At 38.4% G+C, this 17,432-nt stretch overlaps 1 protein-coding gene across 1 annotated transcript in view; it reads right to left on the reverse strand.

Annotated features, from left to right (window-relative positions):
• Window positions 1–17,432, reverse strand: part of ccdc102a (coiled-coil domain containing 102A) — a 75,752-nt gene that overhangs the window by 35,899 nt on the left and 22,421 nt on the right. Inside the window, exons 2-6 of the mRNA XM_058782946.1 lie at window positions 7,605–8,370; window positions 4,650–4,867; window positions 4,257–4,365; window positions 1,572–1,688; window positions 21–230 (exon numbers count right to left, since the gene is read on the reverse strand). Coding sequence (XP_058638929.1) covers window positions 21–230; window positions 1,572–1,688; window positions 4,257–4,365; window positions 4,650–4,867; window positions 7,605–8,279 — 1,329 coding nt within the window. The 5' untranslated portion in view covers window positions 8,280–8,370. The remainder of the gene's footprint in view (window positions 1–20; window positions 231–1,571; window positions 1,689–4,256; window positions 4,366–4,649; window positions 4,868–7,604; window positions 8,371–17,432) is intronic.

A 17,432-nucleotide genomic window follows, 5' to 3' on the forward strand; every position in this document is an offset into this window, starting at 1 on the left:
CGGCGCTCTCCTCCTCTCACCTTGTTCCTCTCAAACAGCTCACATTGGATGGTCTTGAGGTCGGTGTCCAGGGCGCTGGCTGCCTGCCTGCGTTTGCGTGCCAGCTGCTCCTCCAGGTCTTCCATCTGGGCGCGCAGCTTTTTGTTTTCCCTCTCCAGAGCCAGCTTTTCTGTCTCCAGACGCTCCCGACGACCCCACTCTGCTGCGTTCTCCACCTGCAGACGTTCCATCTGCACACACACAAATTCAGTAAGATAGTGAGGAAATAGAGAGAGATATAACACATTACAAAACAAAAAGTTAATGAGGACAATAATAAAGTAATTTTGAATGTAAAGGCTTACTTCCAACATGAACAAATTTTTTTGCAAAAATAATTACTAATTAAAAAACGAAATATTCATCGATCTGCAACCCTTTACACAGACAGTAATGTTTACAATGGTCTAATATTTCTTTGCTGAAAGAAGTCCTCTATGCTCACTAAGGCTGCATTTATTTGATTAAAAATGCAGTAAAAACAGTAATATTGTAATGTATTATTAACATTAAAATAACTTAAAAAATGTTTTCAAATATAGTTTTATCGTTCATGTAGGAATTTTCACCACTTTTTCATGCACAATGCTTCTATTTTCTATTTTTTTATTCTGTTAAATTCAGTACATGAATGTATAAAATTACTCTTTGAAATCCACACAAAAAAAATGTTTTATGATGTAGGTTTAGGTACCCAAACCAGCTTATTAAGCTACTTTGGAAGAATTTGTATTGACAGAAGGACTATTCAAATAATTTTGACTGAATTTACTGCAGTGTTCACAAGAAAACATTGCAAATACTATGTGCAAAACTTGAAATACATAAAATATGAAGAGACAGCACATCCCTTGCGTATCAGGAAGTACTAATGCTGCATTAGCACACAGGACACATATTAGCCCAGAATGATGTTGAACTAAGTGAAGGGCTCTCCATGATTTCCCAGTTCTGACCTGCTGCTAAAAGCTGTTTAATGGGAAACCATCTCTTCCCGATTCACCTTAAGTGATGGCTGACTTTCCTGGCATGCCCCAAACTCTCTCCAGACCAACTAATCATTAATATTTCTGTAATGTCATTTGACTGCTGATACGAGGCAGTGCCTGTGAAACGCCCCGATTCCTGAGGGCAGAGATGAAGGGAGGTCACTGTGGGGTTTTGGGGATGAGGGGATGCAAAGGATCTGAGCCGACACACGGGAGTGGCGGCGCTCTTTAAGGAGCTCTTCAAAGTGCATAATGTCACTCTCTCCTGCCAGGTTCATCTCAGCAACACCCCGCCGCTAACAGTGCATGCTGGGAATGTGTTAGAGCAGCGTTCTGTCATTATGCCAGCTTGACTAACAGAGGGACGCGGTGCCTGGTGTCATGCTAGTCGAAACGCAGGAAGACAGCGGATGGATGTATAAAGCCCTGAGGGTGTTTAGCTTTGATGTAGATCACAGTGTGTCCTGGAGTGACACCGGACCGGCTGGGCCATGCAAAACAGTGCAGTATGGGTATGAAACAGAAAATGTACATGCGTTTCACCTCTGTACGGAGCTCTGCCAGTTTTTTGTCCATGCTAGTACGAGCCCCCAACTCATCCTCCAGATCTTCAGACATGCGGCCCAGCTCATCCTGATGCACCTCTTTCAACAAGTTCAGCTGCGTGAGAGATCAAAAAGACAAAGAAAGTCAGCCTTTTATCTCTGAACTTCTGATCTTGAGTAAAACTTTCTTTCCTTTGCTTTGTTAGAGCATATCTATGTTATTCAAATAAACTACTCGGTCTGAATACGCCAAACTACGCAATACTCTGAAGATGCCACTGGTATTCAAACAGATTTAACATTCTGATTGTGAATGAGTCTGGTATTTAAACTCATTTCACAGTTGATGAAACTCTGTGAAACTACGCTCATTTAATACGACTTGTACAGACATTCTGCGGCAATACAGTCTAGCACATTTGCCATTAAGGGAGAGGGGCTCTATGGTCAAAGTCTGATCTCTCTACAGCGTCTCACACTCGGCGTACTGTGACTCAAACGCAGTGATTAACATTCGCTGCAGGTCGTGAGCTCACACAGCTGGGCTGGGGACAGGCAGCTCATCTATTAAACTACTGAGTGTGGCGCACACTCTCTTCCTACTCATCATCTCATGGTATTCATGCACATCCTTAGGGGTTGAGGTTATTAAAAAAAGAAGCGCATCTCTTCCTACTCATCATCTCTCTACTATATGCCTATGACGAGGTCTAGGTGTATGATGGTGAATCAGTCCCTTATTCTCTCTGTGGAAGGCTTGTATTGAGAGTGAAAGTTTCCCTGGGCCCAATCAGTGCGGCTGTCTTTCATTAAATTGCCTGACTGAAAGAAATCCTGAGAAGCAAAGTCTAATCATGAACAATGCCAGACTGCCTCGATCATGGGTAACAACTGCCCCCTGGTGGTGCTCTATCAAAGATGCATCCGTTACAGCACCCTATACAATTTTAAGTATGATATATTTGACCCAATTAATGCTTCTAATGATCTTAAAAAACATCATTATACAAAGTTTGTGTTTATGTATATTGTAAGAAATTTTGAAAGCCTTGACAGAATTCATGCTTATATACAATTAAACAAAATATAGATACATCAGGCTCATACAACTTACTAAAACTTAAACAATTACACCACCATCGGAAAAAAAATAGTTTGTCAGAATAATTTTGTTAAAAGAAATTACTACTTTTTATTACAGCAAAGATGCATTTTATTGATCAAAAGTGACTGTAAAATTGATAAAATTCTATTTCAAATGAATGCTGTCCATTTAAACTTTATATTAATCAGAAAGTCAGAAAGAAAGAAACAAAGAGAGAAAGAGGTTTAAATATCACAGTAAACCTCTAAACGTTAGTGGTTCTCAATTGAAAAATATTAATCAGCCGAATTGTTTTCAAATTTGATTATAACAACAAATATTTCTTGAGCATTTCTTGAGTACTATTTAAAAGGGAATTATGTTATAAAGTTAGAAGAAAGAGTGCAGAACAACTAACAAAAAAAAAAAAAAAAAAAAAAAGAGTCTGGGGACAAAAATATATATAAAACCGTTGTAGACTTTTTAAGATTTTGGTTAATGCATAATTCTGTTAATTTCATAGTTTTGATGATTATTATTTTTATTTTCCACATTTTAGAAAAGTAGCAAAGAAAGGGTAGGTGCTATTCTGCCTGTTATTATGTCTTTGAAGCACATAAGACTGTATTTGGAGGATATTATAAGGCAAGAATATGACATCTGGAAGTGAAGGTGAAGTACTGGGTTTTGATGAACAGGCCACCAGAGCACTCAACCCAGTGCACTCACCATGCATTCTTCCTACTGATTAAAGCTCCGACTATAAATTGCCCAGAGGAAATTGGACAAAAGGCCAAAGATTTCATGCTCTTTTAACATGGAAGTGCTGGAGATCAGTTCCTCATGAGAATATCATGTGTTAATGTTCCTGGCTTCAGCAATTTATCTGTTATTTGTAAATCAAATGCGATCCACAAATAACAAATACAGCGTTGAAGCCAGAATACTAATGTTGACAATTAAGGCTCGGCAATTGATGTCTTGACTTGATGCCCAAAAGCAAAAACAAATTGCTTAAAATACCATAATTCAATAAATGAAGCCAGTAAGTTAAATGTTCCACAGCTGCTACAAAGCTATTTGGCTTTGAGTTGAATTTACTGCAGGTTCCTGAAGAATTATTTTCATGATACACTATATGCATTAAAAAAAGAAAAAGTAAAGCACAACCTTTTGACAATATTCAATATATCTCAATATTTATAACTATAAATTTATGACTGCGCTGAAATGAACCAAAAGGGTGATTTTTTGCAATCAGAGGAATTATGAATTTCAGTCTAACAGTCATTGTTACTCAGCAGAGTCACAATATTTAATGCATATTATAAATCTAGTTAAAACTAAATCAAGGCATGTTTTCCACACCACTTGTCATTAAATTAACACAAGGTTATAATGTTGCTTGATTTTACATCACCAGAAAAATCACTGCAAATATATGAGGAATATTCTATACATCATTCATCCCTAACAGGCACACCACTTTAAAGCAGAGTCTGCCAGGAAAATAAAAATGGGGTTATGTTGCTCTGATTTGAGATGATTCTTCATTGATGTGTTGCTTCTTGTATAGGTCTACAGAATAAGCTTCCTCACCTGTTTTAGGGCCTCTTGTTTGCTCTTGTTCAGTTCCTCATATTTGAGTTTCCATTGGCTCAGCTCCACCTCCAGCTTCTCGATGTTCTTAATGAGTGCGTGCTTATCCCTGACAGAGACACATGACATGTTTGACATGCACAACATAAATCATCATCATCGAGTCCAAGCAGACTGTTCTCAAAAGATCTGGTCTACTGAGATGCCTCCAGTGGGTGATTTCTACAAAGTCAAAATAGATGTATCCTTCACTGTATATCATAGGTGGTGAAGGATACATCTATGTTGACCCTGTCCTTTTTATGAGAAGCTCTAAAAGGCCTTTGATTTCATTTGTTGAGTTCTGGTCTGTTTCATGCATGTATTGTTTCCACCTGGACAATGATCTCTTACTCTCGTTCTTTCAGCAGGACTTTCTGGGACTCATCCAGGCGTAGCTGGAGAGCGTTGAGCTTGCTAGAGTCCTCCTCCAGGGCAGCCAGATCCTCCCACAGCAGTCTGCTCCGGTCCTGCCGACTGAGAACTGAGCGCAAGCTACTGGCACTGCGAATGTCCCAAGAGTCTGGAGCCTCTGACTTTGCCCTGAGAAGAGCCTCCAATAACTCCAACTCCTGACACAAAGGAAAAAACAAAAAAGAATGAAAGAAGAAAGAAAAAGCAAGAAAGGTAGCAAGAATTTTTAATATCACAGTTAAAGTACTTCTAAACACTAGTGGTTCTAAACTGGAGGACCACAGCACACTTTCTTCTTAAAGTGTAACTGACACTTAATCAATCAAACGATCAATATATATTGACATCAAATTTTGCATCACTTGAAATCTATGTTGGCACAAATTCATTTGCTACTTGGCAGCAGCTGGTCAAAAGATGGCAATAAGGAGAGGTTGCGTGACATGCCTTCATCCTCAAAGACCATAAGCAAAATTACATAAAGAAACCTGAACCCAGACTACAGCATTTAGGAGCTCTCTTACAAACAAGGATAAACAATGAGAGCCTAATATTTTAACTTAAAATTACCTAAAGGTTTTAAAGAACATTTTTGTTTAGTTTTGTACGATAAACAATTCTCATTCTGTATTGACTTGCCAGACGACGTCCAATGTAAAACCTAGCTTGTGAACTGAAACCAGCTGAGAACTGCTGCCACAGTCAATGTTCCAAGACAAAGAAAACAAATGAAAAACAAACAACAAGACTTTCATGTTTTCTTTTTCTCCTTATTAAACCAAACCACAGAAGAGCCATTTTCTCTGTCATCCACATAACAAATATCACATTGCACCTTTCCCTTATTTCCTGTGTGCATGAATGAAATTCACAAGCTCTTTGGAGGAGTAATAAAAACGGCTTTACAGTTCAATGCACCATCCTTCCTCTTTCCTTCCTACACACAGTAGGGATTACATATCAAAGACATGGGCCTCAGGAGACAGACATGAGACACTAAACATGCTGCGATCCCAGAACGGCCACAGTTGAGTACCAATCGAGTAACTTTATGAGATAAAAGCGCAATAACACCTCCCTGCCACCAGGGGGAACCAAACACATACTAATACAGATAGAGTTCTACATGTGGAAGCACTCAGCATGCCTGTGTGTGTGGAAACAGATCAGGAAATGGGATGATATCAAACAATCCAGTGAGAGTCAGACTACGCCAACTATTATTTGTTTACTTAGCTAAGATTGAATGAGGATGCCTGATACTACTTGAAAAGGTGGTTATTTCCGTGCTGAATTATAAAAAAAGGCCAAACCAGTTTTGCTCTCAGCAGGTAATTGTTACTGTTCACAGGAGTCTGAGAGTCTTTAGCTATCTCCCTGTTGATATCCGTGCAGAAATATGCATCCATCATGCTCGAGACTCTGAAGGTCAAGTTTGACACTGACATTAATTCTTCGTTGCCTCTCTCTGCTGGTGCACTGTCTTCACATCTGCCAACCAAAAAAAGAGGTGCATGCTAATGCGCACAGCAGACTAAACGACATTAGTGTGAGGGGTAATTCTCTTGAAAGATTAGTTAAAAATACATTAAGGAAATAACAGACATGCTCAAGCGAGTCTAGGAATGAAAAAGGGGTTTCTGGGTAGTGGGAACTGCTGCGGTACCCCTGGCTGTGGCCCCATGGGTAAAACACATAGGGGGTTGTTCTAATAATAGGACAAAAAAATGAAACCAGCACACAAGCAAAAAGCACAGAGTCAGGTAATGAAATGAACAGAGTGAACAGCCTCGGTTATTCTGTAGGTTTGTTGTGTGGTTTGAGCATCTAGCTTTTCATTTTTGTAACAAAAATAATATATCATTTTAAAATAGTATCATTCTAACAAGTTTTCACATCATATTACATTAGAAAGCGTTTTCTCACTAGCACTTTTAGTGCGTACCCGGGTTAATTTGATGTCAGACTTCGGTTCGTTTAGATGATGTGAATGTCATTTTCCGAATACAGGTGTGCATCCACAAAAAAAAAGTGCCCCGAGGTACCTGAGAACTTTAGTACGGTTCGCTGCTACTATGTTCATAATCATACTCAATTGCAGAAGTGAAACGCAAAGTATGATTTATGTATGAGCTCACTTTATTAACAACTGCATTTACTTGTGGGTGTGGGTCTCTAAACGCACTATTCACATAGTCTGCTTACAATAGTGCCTCAAAGATTTTCTATGTGGACGAGTAAATAAAGTCAAGCTCTATTATATTTGTGACTATCACCTAAAACTGAAAAGTCTAATCACATTTGAAATAACCGTTCCATTTGAGGTGCGAGTTGATCTGCCAAATCTTGGACGGAAGCTGAGCATTTCAGCATCATATGACACACAGCTCATATCTGCACCTCTGTAAGTAACCACACAGGAAAACCATTAACACATGACACATGCGTTCAGTCATAAAATTCTGGTTTGAACCAGGCATTCAAACCAAGTGTGCAAACACCCTAACTTTTAAAAAAAAACACTACCAGAATCACAACCATTGGGAACATTTGATGCTGAAAACACTATTATAGCCAATGAGATATGGATGAGGATCTTACAAAATGGCTCGATATGATGTTAGGAGATTCTTAGGTCAAAATGAAAGACAAAGGACACAATTTTAGGCTCAGATTGCTTGATTTTGGTTATGGTTAGTGCACAAATCTTTATGTACAAGTGAATTACAGAAATTACTTTTTCTACTGAGTCCCTTGCCACTCTAAGAAAGCCTGCTGAGCCTTGCATTCTTTTTTGCGCCATGTAGCTGTTTTTGAGTGTCCGTTTGAGGTCAGGTGAATTACCAGGCAACCCACCAACTAGTCCTTCCTGAAAATATGCAGTTTTACACTCACCCTCTGCTTGTCTGGTTTGTCAGTGTCTACATCTCTCACAGGTTCCTGCTCTGGAGAGCCTGGGCCATCTCTAACGTTCTCCTCATCCTGGTTGTCCTGCTTGATGTCTGGTTCCCGTGGCTGGTTGGAGTGTGTGGAGGCAGTTGAGGAGTTGGATGCTGGTGCAGTGGAAGCGTTCGCTGGGGAGTTCTGTTCAGCTCGGACTCTTTGGGCCTCTAGGCGCAGTTGTTCGTTTTCGGCCGCCAGCTCTTGACGCTCTCGCCGTGCCCCCGTCAGCTCTTTGGTAAGGGCATCCAGACGTTGTCTCAGCTGCCTGACCTCATCCCGCGCCCTGTTGCGTTCGGCCCGCACTTTACTCCACTTCTCCCTCCAGTTGGCCGTGCAGTCTGACCACCAGCGCATCGTCTTCTCCATCTGAGCCGCCCGCGCCCGCGCCTCCTCCAGCTCACGCAGACGCAGCTCCTCGCGGCTCTCCCAGTCCCCGCCGCCATCGCAGCCCAGCCCTGGAGACAGCAGCAGAGGAGGGCTGGAACTGGGCGTTCCCCCTGACGGGCTGGGCGTGTGGGTCAGGCTGTCTGGAGAACGCACCCGATCCGGGCCCAAGCCCAGGCCGCACAACAAGCCTGCCCCGGACTTGGCGGCCTCTGTCATGTGGGGACTGGGTGTGTGGTTCATCACTGAGCCAATGATGAGTCCAGGGAAAGAGAAGACAGTGGTCAGGAAGATCTGATCAGGAAGCCATGATCCACATCAACATGATGGTTTTCTGTGAAGTAAGAAAAAGTGGGGTTTAGAAAAAGAAAAAAAAACAGAGAAATTTCAAAATCCTTGAACAGTCACAAAACATTATAAGGATCAATGACAATAAGAGTGTCTGTGGGGAAAAATGTTTTCTTTTTAGGGTTTTTTCTTTTCTTTTTAAGAATTTTCTTTTTCACTATGACATCAGTATAACCCTGTCATTTTTTTTATTTTATGAGGAATAAAAAAACTTGAATAAAATAACAGATAGGACAAAAACTGAGCCAAGACTGGCTCTGAAAACCAGAATACATATAAAGTCAGTAGATGACTAAGACATACAGGAGCAATGAGAGCAAACAAGAGAAAAAGAACTCTGTCAACATGTCAGAGCAACATGGCCAATAACATTGACATTGTTGAACTATCCAAACCACACCATGACAACCCAGTACAGTTTTGATTTACACGTGCTCTCTCTTTCTCACACTCCCACACACAGACTGCATTTACTTAAAAGAGTGCAGGGTGACAAAGGAGGAGGTTCCAAGGTCAAAAGGTGTCAGTAACACCAGCCAGCATCTCTCATCGGTTGTGAGGAGAGAGTTACAGCCCTACAGCTTATGGGAGTAGGACCTTGTGTTTGTATATGTAAAAAGTGTGAGGCTGTTTTTCACAGTGCGCTGGCTTTGGTGAACAAGGATTAGATGTATTATATTTTTTTATAACAGCCCTCTATGTGACCTGTAAGACAACTGAGCAGGTCATCTGTCTGAGCCAAAAAATGTCTCTAGGAATACATCATGTGACAGACAAAATGTGCTTTACAATTTAGGTATATGTACTATTACAAGCAGACATGACCAGTAATCATTTATCTTAAGCAGTCCGTTCCAGAATTAAAGAAATGTTGTGATTGTTTGGCCTAAAATGGAAGTCTATGAAACTGAGGAATCAAATTTGTAAAGCAAAATATAATGGACTGAACATTTTGGGAAAATCTGAAAACTTCTGGAACTGAATTTTGGAAGGTAAATATTTATGGAATTTTTTTTAAATGACAAAATTATATGTGAAATGCTTAAATATACAAACACGTAAAATTGCAGCCCCCAAAAATGCAAGTTCTCTTTATTTTTATTTTTTACCCCATCTTCGTAGTTCCAAACCATTGCATGTTTATTTTAGTATGAAAGAATTTTGTCATTAATATACTTCTATATACATGGCACTGATGTAATTCCTGCGAGTTATTTTTTTTTTACTCTACGTAAACAGTCCCTTCTTGTATTGTGCCAAAGTTACACAGTTTACTGTCTTTACATGTTCATGACAGAATTTTGGATAAAACTTTGCTTTCAGCAGAAGATTTTATCTTAGTAGTTTAGCAAAAACCATGTATAATGTTTAGGGGTTTTTTTTAACCTAAACTTAAACATTTATTTTGGTGCAAAGTCTACCTCCATAGATTTCCCTTATAGGAGCAGTACAGACAGTAAACTGTGGCACTAAGCACACACACATACGCCACTATTCAAACCCAGAGGAGGTTTATGGGTGGGGCCTGTGGCTTTGGGAGCTGCCGACTTGTGCATTAGAACATAACGGGGCAAGAAACAGAGGCATAGGCTCCTCATAAAACACTACTCATACAAAAGCCCCCTTTTTTATTAGCTCAGCTGAAAAAAAAATGTCAAGAGTTATTAGGTTTTCTGCAAGCAAGGCGGCTGCACAAGGGTTTTGGTGGCAAACAACAGCAACTGCTGCCACTGTGGGTCAACAGGACAATAAATCAGTATCCTGGATCAACATATCAGCCCAGGCTACATGGTTTAGTCTATATGTCACTGGGTGTCTCTTTTGTGAGCTTCAGCTGACATGTTGGAGGCAAAGCAGTGTCATGCCAATGAGTGAAAAAAAAGTGTTAGTGAGAAAAAAGGAGAAAGAGAATTTTAATTAGCTCCAGAGGCTTTCACAGGAGATCCTGATTAACCTTAATGATGCAATCTGAACAGCATCTCCAGCAGAAACACGAGCAGCATGGAGAGACAAGTGGATGAAGAGAAAGAGATGAGGAAAGAGTGAGAGCGGGGAAAATGTGTAACTGGAACCACTGCAATACTGGTGACAGCTAGAAGAAAGAGCAGTTGATTTCAAAAGGAGAGCAAAAACTTGCTGAAAAGTGATAGATTTGGTTGAAGGTTGAGGCTTGCCTTTTGTCTAAAGCAAAAAAAAGTAAACTAATTCCATCCTTGGGAGGATTTAATTAATACATCTTTGTTTTTATACTGTACAAACTGTATGTGCTATTGCCCTACACCAACCCTACACCTAAACCTACCCCTTATAGGAAACTATTTCAGATTTTCAATACACTCCATTCTGTGTGATTTATAAGCGTTTTGAAAAGTGGGGACATGGGGTAATGTCCTGAAAAGTCACCTTCTCCTTGTAAAACCTATGTCATACCCTTGTCATTATACAAATTTATGTCCTCATTTGTCACAAAAACACGCACGCACGCACACACACACACACACACACACACACTTGCAAGTTCAACAAAAAAAAATCTTAAACATTAACAGAGGATTCTATCTCTCCACAGTATGGGCCTACAGCTACAAGGCCAGCATGGGTTTGATGCTGGTCTAGCAAAACATGGCTGATAAAGCTGGTTGACAGAGGTTTATCTTGCTAGTCAAGCTTGTTAAGCCTGGTGGGGATACCAGTATCATATGCTACAGACTTCAAACCACAACATATGCAGGACAGTTTTAACAAAGTAGTAAAAGTCTATGACATAAAGGTCATTTTGCTTCATTGAACATGCTGTTCAACTCAAGCACTTGGCTAAATTGAGAAACACTTGCCTAACATATGAACACATCATATTTAAAGCAAAATTACAAAGCCAGAGGTTAATTATGAACTTCATTAGAGGATTGAATGCTTTCCATCCTGCCACAACTATTTTCCCCAAAACATGCTCCTATAGGCTAGTGTATACCCTCAACAGGAAATCTTAGCGCCACAAATTTGCTGCCATCAGTTTGACTCACTATTGATCCAAGCCGACTCGCCCATTTCAGGTCATATTTCACTGCCAAAGAAACATCTGGAAGCGCACAGTACCCTTTACCAAAACAGAACGAGGCTGACAGGCATAATGGAGTGTACACAAAGACTAGTTCAGCCTAAGCACAAAGAAATCGATTAGAATCTTTGCAAAGACAAAATACTTTAAACAGAGGCAAAATGACAGAAACTGCAAGACAAAAGATGATCTTTGAGAGAAAATAGCAAATGTTACCTGAAAGCATGAAAAATGAGGAATAAGCCAAAGAAAACAGCTCTATTATGCTTGGCATTACAAGGTAAATTGTTAAAACAATGTTCAGTTGTTCTTCAGCAAAAATAGCTATTTTTTTAATTGATCAAATGTGAGATCTGCAAGACCATGGGCCTGTTTAGAAGTTGCAAACTGGTATAAGTGATTTGGAAACTCCATTGTCAAGGTAATGAACTAAACTTAAATTTAAAAAAATTAAAAAATGAACTTTTACGTTTATGATTTTCCTAGGTTCCAAGGAAGTATCACATGCCTGGATGGCAATATGCACAGAGTATGTAAACTACATGCAGATGAGGTTATGCGTAATAAAACCAGTGTTGTTAAGCTTCGTGCATGGTCATTTTGGAGAAGACAGTTGAAACTTGTAGATATACTATCTGTGATTTATAACATGAAGCAGGCTCTGGTATACGTATGGGTTAATAAATCTGAAATCTTGTGCACGTAAACAAAACAAAACAAAAAAAACATTTGTGTGTATGCATACTTCTAGGATGAAATCTATGCAAAGTTTTATACACGAGGCCCCAGAACTGTCATTGCCATTACATCACAGGAAAGTTACAAGAACATTTCAAACAACTGAGACCACACACCACGGAGCAACATCTCATCTCTCCAAACTCAGCAAGCAATGAATTACAAATCTGAAGAGCTCTTCAATGCAGGATATAAATAACCCCCCTGTGTAAAACACTATCCATTTGTGTTTTTCCCAGTGCCTCTGCAGGAGATGGAGGAACTCAAGGGCAAACTGAGATACGGTGTCACTCAGGAGCCAGTGAAAGTGAAAACTGATCTGATGGCTGCAGCCCATTTTACTACAGAGGCCCTACTGTCACCTTCTGACACAAAGCCAGAAGTACAATTCTTTTGTTCGCTGGTTCATCAGCTATGCTTGTCAAAGTATAGCTTTAGGAGAAATCGTCCATTAGGGAAAAAAACTGTTGAGAGTCAGTGAAACTCAGCAGGTAGTGCACTGTAAAAAAAAAAAAAAAAAAAAGTTGAGCCAACTTAAAATTAAGGCAACCAACTTCAGCAGATTTTTGAGTTTTCTCAACTTGTCGTTTTGTCGTTTATACAACAAAAATTTGAGAATCTCCCACAAAAATAAGTTGAGCAAACTCAAAAATCTGCTGAAGCTGGTTGCCTTAAAATTTTAAGTTGGCTCAACTTTTTTTTTTTCTTTTTTTTTTTTTTACAGTGTGGGTAATGTTTCAAAGATCTTAAAACACAGAAAATCGAGAAAAGAAGATACCAAAATATCAATAGAAATATCCAAGAGAAGGATTATTTTTGATCTGTTAACATAAATTTCAGTGATGTGAGAGTGAAAGTACACCTTGGCTGTAACCTGTGATCCTTGTGGTTTTCAGAAGAATTTGCCCTGAAAAGAAGAGGAGGTTTGTCTGCTTGTAGTGCATGTGGTCTCAAACCGCAGACTGTGAAAGTGACAACAATCATTTTGCTCCACATTAGAGCAGATGATCTTGATAAAAGATCTTCCGCTGTCTTGGATGAAAGCGTTCCTGCCAAGTGTAAATAAGCAAATCTTAAAAACTGCTTATCTCTGCAGCTAAGTAAACTTACTGAAAAATTACAGGCAGCCAAACTGTTGTAAACAGACAGTAAACACATACAATATGCCATACAGACAGCAGAAAACAAGCTGAGAAGACAGGATTGAAGGATACCGTCTGTTTTGATATAAAATATGCTAAGAGGGACTGCCAAACTGATTCTCGAGGGCATTTGAATTATGAATGTTACGTTAATATATCTGTCACAAGTCTTAGTATGCTTTAAATATTCTGGTTTAATAAAAAAAAAAAAAAAATAACTTCCAAATAATCAGCCAGCCAGGGCCGTCGTTTACTTTAATCACCAAACCACTGGACACGGCCCATACCGCAAGCATAATAATACAGGTGCTGGTCATATAATTAGAATATCATCAAAAAGTTGATTTATTTCACTAATTTCATTCAAAAAGTGAAACTTGTATATTATATTCATTCATTACACACAGACTGATATATTTCAAATGTTTATTTCTTTTAATTTTGATGATTATATTCTAATTTTCTGAGATACTGAATTTGGGATTTTCCTTAGTTGTCAGTTATAATCATCAAAATTAAAAAAAATAAACATTTGAAATATATCAGTCTGTGTGTAATGAATGAATATAATATACAAGTTTCACTTTTTGAATGGAATTAGTTAAATAAATCAACTTTTTGATGATATTCTAATTATATGACCAGCAGTGATGGGAATAACGGCGTTATAAATAAATGGCGTTACTAACGGCGTTATTTTTTTCAGTAACGAGTAATCAAACGAATTACTGTTTCCACCGTTACAACGCCATTACCGTTACTGACAATAAAATGCGGCGTCACTAAAATGTATTATAATATTACTATAATTTTATTTTGTAGTTCATCTGAATGGATGCGCAGTGTACCGTAAACTCTAGTGTGAAGGCGCACACCTCGCCATCGCTTTGTCTCACAAGCAAGGAAAGAGACAGAACGAGAGTGTCTTACATAACATGCAGAATTGACGCGCTGCATGTAAACGATATTCTTTGTTGTATTTTCCTGTTAAAATAACGGAGTTCCTTTGGAATTCTTCAGCTTTTAAGAACTGCCGGTTTCTCTGCTAGTGGGCAAAACTAATGCGCAAACGACAATCTCATTGGCTGGCGCTCAGCTATTATCGTCCCTGTTTTGATTTCAGCAAATCAGTTCGAGCGAACGCAGACAACGTGATTAATATTCATGAACCCAGCAGCTCATTAATCCTTAGTGTGATTTATATTGTTATTAGTAGTAGAATTCGTAGTAGTTTTGTTATCTTATCATTAGCCTATTATTTTTAGTAGTTTTCCCCCCTTTTTTATAGAAACACTAAATGACAAACAATATCTTAAGCACCACCACCAGTCCTAAATTCAGTCAACATGACAAATATGCATTCATACATGGTTGTTCTAATTACTGAAGTTCTATCATATAATGCTAAATGATCATTATATCATATTATAATGCTTGACTGACTGATGCTAAGTGTCAGATACAGAAACTGTGCCATTTTAAAAACATAAGCTATATATATATATATATATATATATATATATATATATATATATATATATATATATATATATATATATATACACACACACTGTATATGATATAAAATAGTATATCAGATAATTAATATTAGTCTGGTGAGTAAACTAGCCAATGGTAAAAATTACTAGCCAATGGCAATACTAGCTATTGCCCAAGGTGCCCATAGAGGGTTGATAATATTTACAATAATATATTGAATTTGATAGGGGTCTCTCACATTGTCCCACAGTAACACAGAAACATTAAAATAGTGTAGATTAGTGTACAATGTATAATAATAATTTATTCTATTTAGTATCCATTTCCTTCATTTAACATATTTAATATGGGGGGCATCCAAATTATTTGACATATTTGAATTTTTTTTTAAAGTAACGCAATAGTTACTTTTCCTGGTAATTAGTTACTTTTATAATTATGTAACTCAGTTACTTACTCAGTTACTATTTGTGACAAGTAACTAGTAACTATAACTAATTACTTTTTTAAAGTAACGTGCCCAACACTGATGACCAGCACCTGTACTTGCTAAAAAAAAAAGAAAAAGAGGCATCAACTGCAACATAAATTTCTGTGTTCTGCAAGTTTAACTTGAACAGTTAGCGATTCAGTTAGAAAGAACAATAAATGTCCTGTAAATTCAAAAGAAATCCTTTTTTTTTTTTTAACAGAGGTTTACAGATAAATGAGAGAAAGCGTAAACAGGTTCAACTTTCCTTTCTCAAGCTTGTCGTTACCTCACACTGTGATATGGCTGATTAAATTTGAATGATTCACACACCAGAAACGGGTAGACAAGCCAAAAGTGTCACATGCTAAAAACAACAATTAAAGCCCCTCCAGGCACATTTGCTGTCGAGACTGATTTCAGCATCTCAGAGCTGGCAGAAGGGCATCTACTTAACCTATGCAAAGAAACACCAGTATGACTGTAAGACCAGTGACTGGCTGTCACACATTAATCAAAACCATTAAAATGTCATAAAATATGTTTATACTGCTAATAAAACAGTGCATTATCCAGTATAACGGCATTTCAATCAATGTTTAATCATTTCTACACAGAATCTTGAAATGAACATTCAAATGCACACATGGTGTGACTCTTCCGGATGCAAGTTTCTGTTTACATGGCACTAAAACCAAGAAAAACTAAAATAAATCACAGTTGATGTTTGAAATGTGAACATATGTTTTGTAGAAACACTAAATACACACACTACTATCCGCATGAAATCTGCAGGTCATGCATAATACTGGGGTCAGTTGTGGTTAATACATTTTGTCTGAGAAATGGGTAACATATGGTGTCTCCATATTTTAAGTTTGGAACGGAAAATTATTTGGACACCTTTATGGTAAAGCAAATTTCACTCAAGTACAGATAGCATCTCCTGAGGGTATCAACAGATGAACATTGAGCTTTTTTTTGCGTTCATAAGAAACACTAGAATGAGAGGGACAGATGTCAATTCACTGACTGAGTGGGACATCAGGAAAAGGTTCATTAAGGGGTCAGCCAAGCCTGTCACACACTTACACAGGCCTCTTGTGAAAATAATCACAAGTAACTTGATCAAAGCCAGTATCCCAAGAGGAATTTAATGGATCAGGGTGTTAGAAGGTCTTACATACAGAGGAGCATGTAATAGAGGGAATTATGAAGTTAAAGCAGCCAGAGAGAGAGAGTGAGAAAGCAAGAACTGGTGATATGTCACAGGGAAGTGCTCATTTGAGGGTTTTAAGCATTAAGATGTTAATCTCTTCATCAACTCAGTCAACAAGGCATGAAACGACAATAATAAACACTCCAAATCCTGCATGAGCAGCTTATGAAGCTGAGGTCAGGTCTGCAACCATGTATCAACCAAAACAAGATTTCACTCATGCAAAACACTGAACAAGTGAGCTGAATAGAGCTACTGGGAAGAAGGTAATGGAAGCCCATTACTGCCTTAGAGTATGAAGGTAATTGTAATTTTATGTCTCCCAAATGTCACTTTAACTCTCATATTGTAACTTTATATTTCACAACGTGACTTCACTTGTTAAATTTCTCTCTCAGTTAACTTCTTTTTTTTTTTGCTTTAGGCACAAAAAGACTTAAGAAAAAAAATTGTAAGACATTGAAATGAGGGAGGGAAAACAGGAAGCAAAAGTAGGACAAAGACAGAAGGTGATGAAAAGTCGAAGAAGAAGCAGCACCAGGGCACATACCATGCAGAAAGGGGGGAAATACGGACGAGACAAGACAGGGTTGTGCTTAAACTTGTGATTTCACAGTATGACGACACCATAGCCAATGTTGAGGGGGCATATAAAGCACAAAAATGACACATTCATCATGATACACATAAATCACCATAATGCCAATTTATCTTGTATGTATTAAGTACAACGAGCTATAAAATGCATTCACGTTTCTGTACATAATAGTGTCTCAATTTTCCAATTTATAAGACTGCAGCCTTTCATTTAACTGGAAAAGGAAACCATCACGATGCAAACTGCCCCAGGGGTCTCGAGGAAAACTGACACAATGTATGACAGTCAATCATCCACTCGAGTGGGTTTAATGAAGGGAGATGC

The sequence above is a fragment of the Onychostoma macrolepis genome, chromosome 07, assembly GCF_012432095.1.
Source record: "Onychostoma macrolepis isolate SWU-2019 chromosome 07, ASM1243209v1, whole genome shotgun sequence".
Lineage (NCBI taxonomy): Eukaryota > Metazoa > Chordata > Actinopteri > Cypriniformes > Cyprinidae > Onychostoma > Onychostoma macrolepis.